This window comes from Polypterus senegalus, chromosome 17 (genome assembly GCF_016835505.1).
Source record: "Polypterus senegalus isolate Bchr_013 chromosome 17, ASM1683550v1, whole genome shotgun sequence".
Lineage (NCBI taxonomy): Eukaryota > Metazoa > Chordata > Cladistia > Polypteriformes > Polypteridae > Polypterus > Polypterus senegalus.
Window position 1 is genome coordinate 78118293 of NC_053170.1, and position 14920 is coordinate 78133212.

Below are 14920 nucleotides of genomic sequence, written 5' to 3' on the forward strand. Positions count from 1 at the left end.
GGAATGTCATCCTCCTACTGGCAGGACCGAGCGGTGCAGGTGAGTGAGACCTGTGCTGTAGAGAAAAGGGGGCGGGATGCATCGACGGTAATGATGGTTAGTACTGCTTGCCAGGTCACCCTGCCCACTACACGAGAGGCTGCCGCGATGACCAACAGCTGGGGAGGCGAGCATGCAGGGAGGCAGCTGGCAGAAGCCGGTTGCCAAACAACCCCGCCCCGATCGCCAGCGCCGGTCTTGCAGCTGTTGAAAGTGGATGGAGACGGTGAAGGGTCCCTCCTTTTCCCATAGAGGGACTCAGACCGCCAGTGTGTCCCAAAGAAAGAGGAGGGTCCAGAAGAGGAAACCGGAACCTCCTGACAAAATGGAGCATGAGCTTGTTGGCCAGACAGCATGCGAGGGCCATGCTGCAGAAGGGCGGAAATGTCAGAAGCTCTCACCTGAGCAGGTGGAGTGGCAGGAGTATCCTACATGCTTCCGCTTCTGCAAGGGTTGGGTAAAAGGGAGTCGGGCATGTTATAACTGCGACCGCTGGGGCCATGTCTGGTGGTGTTGTCCTGAGAGGACGTCCGAGTGGCAAGGATGTTGGGGAAACACCCCCAGACCTTGTGCTTTTATATTTCCAGGGCAGAACCGCAGCGCTGAGGACATTAACCCCCCTTTATGGAGAAGACCTGCCCTCGCGGGACAGGCTGCTGAGTCCCATAGGACTCATCTGGAAAAGAGGTACTGTGGCGGGGAGCCGGATCCCATGCCCGGCCGGGACGCCCCTTCTACTTATGTTCCGGGGGAGCAGCCAGGGGCTCCTCAGTACCTCCCCCGGGATGCTTGGTGGCAGCCTCCCTGGCTCATGATGGTGCCTCAGTTTTATGCAGGGTTTCATGGGAGTTGAGTTGCTCCCCAACCCTGTGGGGATCTGGGGTGGCCACCAGGGGGGGTTGCAGGGATCCTGGAGCCAACTTGGACACCTCTACAGCCCTGCCCGGAGGAGCAGTTAGCACCAGCTGATCCAACACCTGGAGCACTTCCGGGAGGACTATGAAAAGGGCCTGCCTCCCTTTAATAGGAGGAGTCGGGAGGAGGAGGACTAAGCTTGAAGAGGAGTGGTGGTAAAAATAGAAAGAAAGAGAGTATGTTTTGATGTAGTTGTGCTTTGGGACTGTGTATTGCCTGTGGGTCACGGGAAAGACGTATGCCCACGGGGGTAAGAAAAATATAAGCCTGTGTGTATTTTGTACGTGCCTCTGCATCAGTCTGTGCCGGGTACAATAAAGCCCAATTATCATAAAATATATATATATATATATACATGCCCACACGTGGACAAAATTACTTTAATTAAATAACTTTAATCTGACAAAAGTAATAATAAATAAAAATTCTATGAAATTTAACCAATGAAAGTCAGACATTGATTTTCAACCATGCTTCAACAGAATTATTTAAAAAATAAACTCATGAAACAGGCCTGGACAAAATGATGGTACCCCTAACTTAATATTTTGTTGCACAACCTTTTGAGGCAATCACTGCAATCAAATGATTCCTGTAACTGTCAATGAGACTTCTGCACTTCTCAGCAGGTATTTTGGCCCACTCCTCATGAGCAAACTGCTCCAGTTGTCTCAGGTTTGAAGGGTGCCTTTTCCAGACGGCATGTTTCAGCTCTTTCCAAAGATGCTCAATAGGATTGAGGTCAGGGCTCATAGAAGGCCACTTTAGAATAGTCCAATGTTTTCCTCTTAGCCATTCTTGGGTGTTTTTAGCTGTGTGTTTTGGGTCATTGTCCTGTTGCAAGACCCATGACCTGCGACTGAGACCAAGCTTTCTGACACTGGCCAGCACATTTCTCTCTAGAATCCCTTGATAGTCTTGAGATTTCATTGTACCCTGCACAGATTCAAGACACCCTGTGCCAGATGCAGCAAAGCAGCCCCAGAACATAACAGAGCCTCCTCCATGTTTCACAGAAGGGACAGTGTTCTTTTCTTGATATGCTTCATTTTTCCGTCTGTGAACATAGAGCTGATGTGCCTTGGCAAAAAGTTCAATTTTTGTCTCATCTGTCCATAGGACATTCTCCCAGAATCTTTGTGGCTTGTCCACATGTAGTTTGGCAAATTCCAGTCTGGCTTTTTTATGATTTGTTTTCAACAATGGTGTCCTCCTTGGTCGTCTCCCATGAAGTCCACTTTGGCTCAAACAACGATGGATGGTGCGATCTGACACTGATGTTCCTTGAGCTTGAAGTTCACCTTGGATCTCTTTAGAAGTTTTTCTGGGCTCTTTTGTTACCATTCGTATTATCCGTCTCTTTGATTTGTCATCAATTTTCCTCCTGTGGCCACGTCCAGGGAGGTTGGCTACAGTCCCATGGATCTTAAATTTCTGAATAATATGTGCAACTGTAGTCACAGGAACATCAAGCTGCTTCGAGATGGTCTTATAGCCTTTACCTTTGACATGCTTGTCTATAATTTTCTTTCTAATCTCCTGAGACAACTCTTTCCTTCGCTTCCTCTGGTCCATGTTGAGTGTGGTACACACCATGTCACCAAACAACACAGTGACTACCTGGAGCCCTATATATAGGTCCACTGACTGATTACAAGATTGTAGACACCTGTGATGCTAATTAGTGGACACACCTTGGATTAACATGTCCCTTTGGTCACATTATTTTCAGTCTTTTCTAGGGGTACCATCATTTTTGTCCAGGCCTGTTTCATGAGTTTATTTTTTTAAATAATTCTGTTGAAGTATGGTTGAAAAGCAATGTCTGACTTTTATTAGTTAAATATCATAGAATTTTTATTTATTATTACTTTTGTCAGATTAAAGTTATTTCTGTGACCATTTTGAGTTTTTCTTTCATTGACTGAAGGGTACCAACAATTTTGTCCACGTGTGTACATACACACACACACACACATATATTATATATATATATATATATATATATATATACACACACACACTATGGGGTTCCAAACAGGCAAATACATTGATTTTCTGAATATATAAAGTCAAAACTTGAATATATAAAGTCATTTCCGAATATATAAAGTCAAAACTTGATTATATAAAGTCACTGTCGGAATATATAAAGTCAGCGTCGGTATATATAAAGTCAAAGCTTGAATATATAAAGTCAGCGTTGGAATATCCATCCATTTCCCAACCCATTGAATCCGACCACAGGGTCACGGGGGTCTGCTGGAGCCAATCCCAGACAACACTGGGCGCAAGGCAGGAACCAATCCTGGGCAGGGCACATGCATCATTTTCAAAACATTAACCGAACAGGGTTTTTTTATTTTATTTTTCTGAATACGTTTTTGTTAACTTATTTCAGTTTTTTTAGTTTACTAAAAATGTGCCTGAGTCGTTTCAATCAATATATTTTGACTTTGACTTTATATATTCAGGAATGACTTTATAAATTCCGATGCTGACTTTATATATTCTGACGCTGACTTTATATATTCAAGTTTTGACTTTATATATTCCAGCGCTGACTTTATATATTCTGACGCTGACTTTATATATTCAAGTTTTGACTTTATATATTCCAACGCTGACTTTATATATTCGGGAATGACTTTATATATTCCAGCGTTGACTTTATATATTTAAGTTTTGACTTTATATATTCAGATGCTGACTTTATATATTCAGAAAATCAATGTATTTGCCTGTTTAGCACCCCATATATATATATATATATATACACATATATATACATATATACACATATATATATATATATATATATATACACACACATATATATACATATATATACACACACACACACACACATATATATATATATATATACACACATAAATACATATATATACACACATATATATATATATATATATATATATATATATATATATATATATATATACACATATATAAACTGCTCAAAAAAATTAAAGGAACACTTTGAAAACACATCAGATCTCAATGGGAAAAAGAAATCCTCCTGGATATCTATACTGATATAGACTGGGTAATGTGTTAGGAACGAAAGGATGCCACATCGTTTGATGGAAATGAAAATGATCAACCTACAGAGCCCTGAATTCAAAGACGCCCCAAAAATCAGAGTGAAAAAATTATGTGGCAGGCTAGTCCATTTTGCAAAATTTAATTGCAGCAACTCAAAATTGTATGCAGCACTTTGTATGGCCCCTGTGTTCTTGTATACATGCCTGACAACATCGGTGCATGCTTCTAATGAGATGACAGACGGTGTTGTGGGGGATCTCCTCCCAGATCTGGACCAGGAAATCACTGAGCTCCTGGACAGTCTGAGGTGCAACCTGGTGGCATTGGATGGACCAAAACATAATGTCCCAGAGGTGTTCTATTGGATTTAGGTCAGGAAAGTGTGGTGGCCAGTCAATGGTATCAATTCCTTCATCCTCCAGGAACTGCCTGCATACTCTCACCACATGAGGCCAGGAATTGTTGTGCACCAGGAGCCACTGTACCAGCATAGGGTCTGACAATGGGTCCAAGGATTTCATCCTGATACCTAATGGCAGCCAAGGTGCCTTTGTCAAGCCTGTAGCGGTCTGTGTGACCCTCCATGGATATGCCTCCCCAGACAATCATTAACCCACCACCAAACTGCTCATGCTGAATGATGTTACAGGCAGCATAATGTTCTCCATGGCTTCTCCAGACCCTTTCACTTCTGTCATGTGCTCAGGGTGAACCTGCTCTCATCTGTAAAAAGCACAGGGCACCAGTGGTGCATCTGCCAATTCTGGTATTCTATGGCGAATGCCAATCGAGCTGCATGCTGCTGGGCAGTGAGCTCAGGGCCCATTAGAGGATATGGGGCCCTTGGGTCACCCTCATGAAGTCTTTCTGGTTGTTTGGTCAGAGACATTCACACAAGTGGCCTGCTGGAGGTCATTTTGTAGGGCTCTGGCAGTGCTCATCCTTTTCCTCCTTGGTCAAAGGAGCAGATACTGGTCCTGCTGATGGGTTATGGACCTTCTATGGCCCTCTCCAGCTCTCCTAGAGTAACTGCTTGTCTCCTAGAATCTCCTCCATGCCCTTGAGACTGTGCAGGGAGACACAGCAAACCTTCTGGCAATGACACGTATTGATGTGCCAACCTGGAGAAGTTGGACTACCTGTGCAAACTCTGTAGGGTCCAGGTATCGCCTCATACTGCCAGTAGAGATGATTACTCAAGCCAAAACTAGCACGAGTGGAAAACCAGCCAAAAAAGATCAAGAGGGAGAAACTTGAAATGACCTCCACATGTAAAACCAGTCCTGTTTTGAGGGTTTTCTAATTGTTGCCACTTTAGTGCACCTGTCGTTAAGTTCATGAACACCAATACAGCTGAAAGTGATTAACAATGACCTCAGCTGCTTAACCAACCAGAAAATTATCAGACAGGTTTAATTGATTTCATGCCAGGCCCAATAAAAAAGTGTTCCTTTAATTTTTGTGAGCAGTATATATATATATACACATATACATATATATACAGATATAGATATACACACACACATATACATATATTCATATATATACATATATACACACACACATACATATATTATATATTATATATATATATATATAGTTATTGTCTCTTATGTGACGTTTACTGCCGTATAACTATGGGAGGGATATTGCCTTTTAATATCATCTACTGTATATATTGTGATGGACGGCTGGGTCCTATGCCTGGCCGGGACGCCCCTGATGTATATGTTCCGGGGGAGCAATTATGGACAAATCAATACCTCCCCCGGGATGGGGGCAGCCTCCTGGGCCGACTATGATTCCCCACCATCCATCGAAGCAATACTCTCATTGTAAATTGCGCCGCATGACTACTTACTGCCCTTAAGGTGAGTTCAGGTCACTAAAACCCCGCAACATTCAAGATTGCTTTTGTGATTAATCCTTTTAAGAAGATGGATGGTTTTGTGATGATGTGGGTTCCTTCCATGCTCCTAGCCGTCTTCATGGGAGCCTTTGAACCTTACACCGTCAGTAATGTTACCAATGAGCTTAGCAGTAAGGTACAACAAAGCAAAGGTATGGTGAAAAAGTGTCAAGTGCTTTTATTTAAAAACAACAACAAAAACAAGGAGTTCAAAATAAGTGCAGTGCATTCAAAAGTCATTAAATAAATAATCCATTAAAATGAGTGTTATTGTGGAGGTTAAAATTAAATAGAACAAATCTTCTAAAAACGACGACGTTAAAATAATGCAGGAAGCATTCCTTTAAAACAAAGCAGCCCGGTGTCTTCTTTCCTGCGGCAACTCCCTTACTCTTCCCATCTGGGCTTCTCAACAGGGGAGTCGCCCAACCTGCTGCTTGCCCTCTGTCCATTGTCCTGCTGGTCGGTTTCCTTACCGATCCCTGGCTCCGGTAGGCTCCTCGAACAGGGACTTGAGATTCCCCAACGACCAAGGCTCTCACGCTGAGGACACCACGTCCCATGTCCCGACTCCTGCTGCCTCCGGTCACTCCCATCCTTCCTAAAAACAAACTCTGCGGGAGCAACCAGAACTACTATGCCCCGGGTGTCGGCCAAACACCCAGGCTGCCTGCACAGCTGCATGCGAGCCTTCACTCACTCACTCGCTCGCTCTCTCTCGCACCAGCTTTCTCTTTCTCCCTACTGCTTCCTGCTTTTTCCTCCTGCAACCTCCCGTCCGTTCTTTCCTCTCTATCTGACTCATGCTTCTATTTATCAAGAGGGCATGGCAGCTGTGCCAAATCAGCGGCCCCAGGAACAATCATGTATGTGGACAGTTTCTCATCTGTGGACTTAGGTGAGAAATGCCCACACCGCAAATTGCCCAGACAACCGTTTCAGCCACACTACCACGCCCCCTTGCTAAGCCGCGAACGCAGTGAATTTTTATTTAAAAACGGACCTTTTGTCGTGCGCTGTGGACCTGCTACACCACAGGTTTACATATAAGAAGATGTACCGACCTTTTCATGTTAAGTTTTGTACTTGGGAATTGTTTGGATCTTCTGCCTGTTAAGCACAGTAGGGCAGCGTCCACATTTCTCTTAAATCACAGGCACGTAGTTCAAGGTTGTCAGGCAGAAATTTGCAGGATCTCATAGAAAATGTCATTTCTATACCACAGCGGTCGTGTAGCACCTTTCACAAGGGATCTGCTACCGAGAGATGATCCAAATACATTTAAGCTGCTGTTAGTGCTACTTACCTGTTGTGTTATTACGCCTTTAAAATGTACTTTACCCGAAAGCACTCCAGTACTGCTCAATGTATCTTTACTTCTCACATGTTAATGTTTTACTGTTTAATAATTTATATACTGCATTTTATATTTATCCCTTGCACTCAGTGAGCGAAGCCACTGGGTAATCAGCTAGTATCTCTATATTTTTCAGTTACTTAAAACGCCGCAATGGTAAAAGACCTTATTCCAATTAGGGAGCTATATTGCACCCTAAAAAGGAAACAGCTCACAAAAAAAATGTTAGCAAATTGCAATTTTGCTAAAAGGCATGTTTCTGACTTGGTAGGTTGCCCAGTTTGCGACTGCCACATTTTACTTTACACTTTTTCAGTTCAAATAAATCTGAACTGTACCCATTTTATTTTGGTCGCGGTAAAAGTTATTTAGGCCTACTTCCAATATCAAAAAAATATGCCATTTGGCCAGGAGTGACTAAAATTTTGCACAATACCTTAATTACCATGCTGAAAATTACTAATGAAAAGGTTAGTACACTACTTTGCTATCTTTAAATATATAAAAAACATACTTTTTAAAAACCACGCTTTCATTAAATTAAAAAATTTACTAAAAAGTAAAAAAATAAGTCTCTCATATATCACTTGTAAAATAAAAGGTGGATGCTTTTGCTAAGATTTTAAGAAGTGTTTTTTGAATGTTGATTGATTAAAAGTGCCCACGCTTTTATTTTATGAGTGATGTATGAGAGACTTATTTTGTATTTTTAGTACACTTTTTAACTTAAGTGTGGTTTTTAAAAAGTAAAAACTTTTTAGTCTTGGGTTTGTTTTAGTATAATTTTGTAATCAATATTTTAATTTCTATCAGTTACTAGCACCATCTATTGGTGAAATCTTAAACTATTCTTCATATGAAATCTTAATTTCTTAATTAACATGGATTAATTGATCGATTGGTGAAACTGATTATTGATTCATGTATTGTCATCGGAAGTGTGCAAAATTTCAAGTCATTTGGACAATAGGAAGTGGTTTAAATATCAATTACAGTATTTGTACCAGACAACAGGTGGTTAATATAAGCGAGGTAAGTAATAATAATAATAATAATGAAATGATTAAAAAAGGGAAACCAGGACCTTTTGTTTTCAAGCCTAATAACAATAAGCTGAGAGCAATCACACAAACTTTAAGGTTAAGTAAATATAATGCAGTAACCAGAAAAACTACTGGCCATACAAATTTAATTCCTCCAACAAAATAGTGACTATGTTTTCATTTATCCAATTACTAATGGTTCTCTTATGCAAACTCCAAAGAAAATAATAGTTTATAATGCAAATATTATGCAACTTTTTTGTCTCCTCTTCAATTTTACAACAAAAATAATTCAATAATTTGTATAAAATGACATGGACACCAAAGTTTCTCATACATTTACATTTTTTGCAGCTGCACCTAAAACAAGAATGTACAAATAAGAAATAAGAAAGAAATAAAATTTTAGCATATTTGGCATTACAGTATTGGTTTTTCTTTCCACATGCAGAAGATGTTTGTCACAGCTCAGTTTCCAGCAGCTATGTATATTACCTCACTTACTTACTTGTGCCTCTTTCTTCTTCATCTTTTAGCTTGTTTATATCCTTTAGAATCTCCAGTTGTTTTCAATACCTGCATAGTGCTTTTCTTGATTAACTTTGAAGAACATTTTAAGTACTGGCAACTTCCTTCCTGTACATTAGCACTTTGCACAATGTTGGTGAGGCTGGGTGCTCATGAAAGATGATGTGCTGGACTAATGCTAGCGGCAGCATGGCTTCTTTACAACATGGTGTCTTCCAGCACATTAAGGCTGCCACTCGATATTGGTTCTAGATTGGATATATATATATATATACACACTACTCTTTACTTGGTGTTGAAAACTTGTGAACACTAGACACTACTATTTACAAAAAGTTTACATAAAAGAACATCTAAAAACAAAAAAGTTGTAAAATAAATTGTTATCCACAAGTGAAAGGATGACAATAATTCCATGGGCTTCTTTTTCAAACCTGAATCTTTCTCTAGTAAGAAAATGACCCTGACAATTTTTAATCACACTTGTGATATTTTCCCCCCCATTAGGCAATGATGAGGTTACATACATTTATGCATGTTTAGCAAATTAACAGAGATTTTGACTTAATTACAAGTAAAATAAATGCAAAAAACAGATGACAATTAAGCAGAAGACAAACAAAGGAAAAAAATGCAGGTCATGGTAAATCTGTGATTAATTTACAGCTTGATAACACATTCAGAACTGAACATCTATGTTTTTAAGATCATTCATCCATTAAGACATTACTAAAATCACAGCCTACTCTAACAACATACGGCACAAGGTAGGGGCCAAGACTGGAAGCAAAGAAAATCCATTATTGTTAAGTGATCAGTTAAATTTCTGCAAATCACTGATGACTTATTTATCACAAGAAACAGCTGACCTTTGTCAAATAAATCTTAAATTCTTTAAGATTAAAAACATCAAGAACAATCAAATATGATTTTTGTATTTTTATTCTCAATAACATTGTTCAGATTTAACAAGCATGACTTCACTGCATATGGTTTCTTATGGTCTTGGGTCTTCATTACCAGTGTGGTGAGGAGGTGGAGTGTATTTTCCTTCCTTCATCATCTTTTCCTTCTGTGTCCGTATCTCAAGCAAGCGTTTTTTCTATTTACAAAGAGAACAAAATGTAAACTAAAGAGGGTGACTGTACAAACAGCAAATAAACTTCAATCTCAATTATTCTGAAACATAACGTACAGCAGTTTCTTCAAGCATTTGCCAAACATGCTTTCCAGCTGTTAGCCAAACAATACTGTCAAGTATAGTATCTTTTCAGCAAGCTTGAAAATTTAAATAAAGATAACAAAATTAAAACCATCCTGTAAAAGCTATGTACTTCTGTTCCATAGAACTGAAAGATACAAAATGCTAAACAAAGTCTCTGCCAAATAAATATCACAATGAGATTTCAAGTACATAGTTTTAAGTGTTAACTGGTTGAACAAACAAATTGAAAGTGGATTAAATGAGACATTAAGAATACTCTTGTACAAGCAACAACTTGCTTATGATTCAGTACATCTCAGCTTACTGTCTTTTGCCGGTGCATGCACTCATAGAAATCTTCAAATTCAGATTGACATTCCCTACGTGCACGAATTTGCCCAATTCCATGTGAGCACTCAATCCACTCCTTTTCAAAAGCGTGGCAACGAGATGCTTGTTTGTATGGCTGTTGACCACTCTGAGCTAATATCCATTTGTCAAGATTGATGCCAAGCCGGTCTTGGAGGTTCACAAATGGCATGGCTCTATAAAAAAAAAAACACAAAAACAACAGAAATCAGCTTTTATAAAACACAATCCACTATAGTTCTCCCAAAAGGTCATTCCAGTTGCTTGATAACTTGCAGCCTTTTCTGACTTGGACTGGCATGCCACGAACATAACAGAAAAGATGCAAGCAGTTTTCTGTTGTCTTAATGTACTTGTATCACTGTTACCAGCAGATGACATCTGGGAGCTAAATAACATGAACACGCTTAAAGAAAACTACATCATGTTGTAACGTGCATAATAATAGCAATGCATATTCTATAAGACGTCAATTGTTTTAATGCACCAATATGTAGCATGAGTGACATACAAAGATTATTTGGTGGGTAGGAGCTCCAATGTGGAAAGCATACACTATAAATGGAAGAGTTTGTAATTATTAGATTAAAGTGTCACAAACAACATGTTTGTGCATGATTGTACAGTATATCCATTTTATTTATTTTTAAATACTTTGGATTAACATAGAAGCTATGTACCTCTATCTTGTACGTATGTAAAACTCTCTTTTGTTCAAAATGCAGTTAGATTACAAAAATCTATATGTTTCATTCTATATGAGTGTTTCTAGCTAGCCATACATATATTTAAAGATATTGCACAGGCAGTCTGTTAATGCAAACTGCATGTGAAGTCACCTCATCTCTCAGTTTCAATGAAGCATCCCGTTGTACCTTTACTCACTCATTTATTTTTATCAGTCTGCAAAAGGCAACTCAATGTGGGGATTGGAAGTACATAAGATGCAGGTCCATTGCTAGACACATGCTTGCATTTAAAAGAGGCCATCTGAAAGTCGCTGGTTAGATTAACTTGCACTAACAGTAGTGAGGTTGGATTTTTACCGAACACCCACACCCAGCAGTCAAAAATGAACCCATGGCTAAAATAAAATAAACCGGGTTTGGTAAGTATTTTTATCATTTTATTTTAGATTTTATTAGTAAAGAAACCAAACAGTATATGAACATTAATTAAATTACATTTACCAAAATATTGGAAACATTTCAAATGAGACTAATTTAGACCAAAATTCTTGCAAAAGCAAGTCTGTATTTATCATACAATTAATGAAATATACGTAGATGTTGTCACACACGCACACTTAGGCGCCAGCTAAAGGGCCCAAATGAGCCTGAAAATACGAAAGACAGGGGAGCGGAACAGAGTATTAATGCCTTTTCTTTTTTATCAACAGAAAAACAGAAGAACAGCAGCCGAAAAATACCTTAGATCCACTAGACTTCAGTACTTCCGGCTCTCTGCGATCTCTTCAGTTCTGGTCCCAGGTCAATGACTTCACTTCTGGCTTCCATTCAAGACGTCTTCCCTGTCCATCAAAGACGATGTCACTTCCACCTTTTTCCTGCCAACTCAGTTCCATTTGATTATCCAATTTCCTGTTTGCTCCTCTATAAAACACCTCTGAAAACTCCATGTCTTTGTCAAATGTGTTCTTGGACCATTTATGACCATATTTCAAGTCAAACGACCAATCCACAAAGCCAGACATTATACATGGAATTCCCCCAATCCTTGATTGTTTTTCTCTGTGTTTTTTGTCATTCACAGATTGGCATAGTCGGCAGGATTGCTGTTCAGTATGTCTGAGGGAAAGGACCTGAATACAGTGCAGGGAAGTATCATGAGTTAACTTTAGACCATGAAATTACAACTGGACGAGACCCAGATCCAACTGGCGGAGATGGAGGCGCATCTTGCTGCAGTGGAAGAGGTATAGCCAGAGGCTACTTGGCATCCCCCCCTTCTCCATTAGTAACCCTTTCAGAGAGAGATAATATTGAGCACACTGCTGGCCGTAACCTCTGGCCGAGGACAGACAGGGCAACACTTACTTCCGCCGTACTTGGTTGCAGATTATGACACCCTCAAAGTTGAGATCTTTAAATGCTACAGATTCACCGCAGACCAGCTGGCAAGAGACTGGAGAAACTGAAAGTTCAACCCAGAAAAGCTCACACAATCCCAAGCATTTGAGATTAGGAGAAAACTGTGTCACTGAGAGTTGGGCCTCGTAACGGATGGGGAATTCCCCAGACTCAGCTGCCCCCAAGCCGTTTAACCCCATAGTCCAATATGACATCATAACTCCTTCAGACACGGTGGAACCTCCCTCACCTCACCCGGATGTGAATTCTAACCCTGAAGACATTGAGGACATCAAAACCCTGCCCCTTGAAGTCAGTGATGATCCCTTAGAAACCCTTCAATTTCAATTCAAACACAATCCTTCATCCTTTAAATGATAGCAATGGAATGATGATTCCTTAAAACTGCCAAGGAATGCTGTAGTTTCAGTAGACAGGCAAACCACATCAAATGCCATTCCACAAGAGCTCCACTTTGTTTAACAAAATCAGAGATGCCCAAACTAGGGCCCGCGGGCCAAAGTTGGCCTTCGACACATATCGTCATTTGTAGTTTGACATAACATTTTTGTTTGTTTTATTGTTGAACTACAGAAGAGTAAACTGATATTAAATGTTTAAATTAAATGTAAATTAATTCGATTTGAGACACTCCACGTCAATTAACGTCAACAAATTAACAAACGCAATAATGGAGAAATCAAGGCGGTGGCACACAGACAAGAGAAATTTTTAAAAAGTTTGGCAAGACGAAGTTTTTATTCACTGAAGTCAAATCAAAGGCAGTATGTCTAGTTTGCAAACAGTCGGTTGCTGTTTTAAAAGAGTACAATATCCATCGTCATTATGAAACAAAACATTCTGCAGCTTTCTCAAAGTACAGTGGCGAGGCGCGAAAACAGAAGGCTAATGAGCTGCTTGCTAAACTTTGAATCGAACAGAGCGCGCTGCTACGTCCTTTAACAGCACAAGAAAGCGGCACACGGGCCAGTTATCAGATTTCCGCTCTAATTGCTAAAAGTGGAAGAGCCTTCGCTACTGGAGAGTTTGTCAAGAAATGTCTTGCAGTGGCTGCAGAAGCAGTTTGTCCTTCTCAGGTACGAATGTTCTCACAAATTAGCCTGTCAAGAAATACTGTCACCCAACGCATAGAGGACATGGCTCAAGACATCGGTGAGCAAATCAAGACAAAGGCAAGTGAGTTCTCTGCCTATTCAATAGCCTGCGACGAGAGCACCGACGTATCCGATTCCGCACAGCTGTTGGTATTTTTGCGTGGAGTAAATGAAACTTCTGAAGTGACACAAGAGCTGGCTGACATTGAGACCGTCTCTGGTACTACCAAAGGACAAGATCTCTTTTTTGCTGTTGAGAGAGTGTTGGAAAAAAATTAATTAAAGTGGGAGAAGATGGCTGGCATTACAATTGACGGAGCGCCGGCAATGGGAGGAAATCTGGCCTTGCTACATTAGTGTCTCAGAAAGTCAGTGAATGTGGATGAAAGGTTGCTAAGTACCACTGCATTTTACATCAAGAACAACTATGTGCTAAATATGTCCGGCTTGTGGATGTGATGCGTGACGTTGTCAAAATTGTTAAGAATATACGCTCCAAGGCACTTTCTCACCGACAGTTCAAGGCACTGATGGAAGAGATGGATGTGCAATATGGTGATGTGTTGTACCACCAGGAGGTCAGATGGCTCAGCAGAGGAAAAGTTCTCTGGAGATTTTTTGATCTGCGTAATGAGATCAGAGTTTTTCAGGAAAGCAAGGATGGTAATATTCAAGTGCCCACTGATAATAATTTGCTCTCTGACCTGGCTTTCCTTGTGGATGTAACAGAGATGCTCAATGTTTTGAATGTTCAGCTCCAGGGAAAGGACCAGATTATCACCCAGCTTTCTGATCACGTCAGAGCCTTCAAACAAAAACTACTGCTGCTCAAAAGACATCTCTCAGCAGGTAACCGTAACATTTACAGTTATAATATTCAGGAAATTTTATGTGCAATTATTATATTATTAGTAATTATATTTAGAATTATATGTGGAGTTTGCATTTATAATCAGTCATGTCAGCATTTGTGTTTTTGTTGTACTTCAAGCTGATAAAATTTGCTTAAAATTAGCTTGTTTCTTAAATTGTCATGAAATAATAAATTTCCTCATTTTTTCAGTTATTTATTCAATTTTTTTCTTCCTCTGTTTTACATGCCTGCTTTGCTCGTTTCACTTCCATTCTCACACTGTTCTTTCTGTTTCTCACCCCACATGCAGGAAATTTAGCCCATTTTCCCTGTCTTGGAGAGGTAGGCATGGTGAAAGAGAAGGTCCATGAATATGATGCTGTTCTCAGCAACCTTATCCAGGAGTTTGACAGTCGCTTTGAGGACTTCAGG

At 40.0% G+C, this 14920-nt stretch overlaps 1 protein-coding gene across 1 annotated transcript in view; it reads right to left on the reverse strand.

Moving 5' to 3' along the window:
• Window positions 1-9781: 9781 nt before the first annotated feature.
• The window catches only part of ndufs5 (NADH:ubiquinone oxidoreductase subunit S5), a 42112-nt gene continuing 36973 nt past the window's right edge, over window positions 9782-14920 (reverse strand). The window contains exons 2-3 of the mRNA XM_039739638.1: window positions 10387-10606; window positions 9782-9959 (exon numbers count right to left, since the gene is read on the reverse strand). Of these exons, the coding sequence (XP_039595572.1) occupies window positions 9855-9959; window positions 10387-10602 (321 nt within the window). The 5' untranslated portion in view covers window positions 10603-10606 and the 3' untranslated portion in view covers window positions 9782-9854. The remainder of the gene's footprint in view (window positions 9960-10386; window positions 10607-14920) is intronic.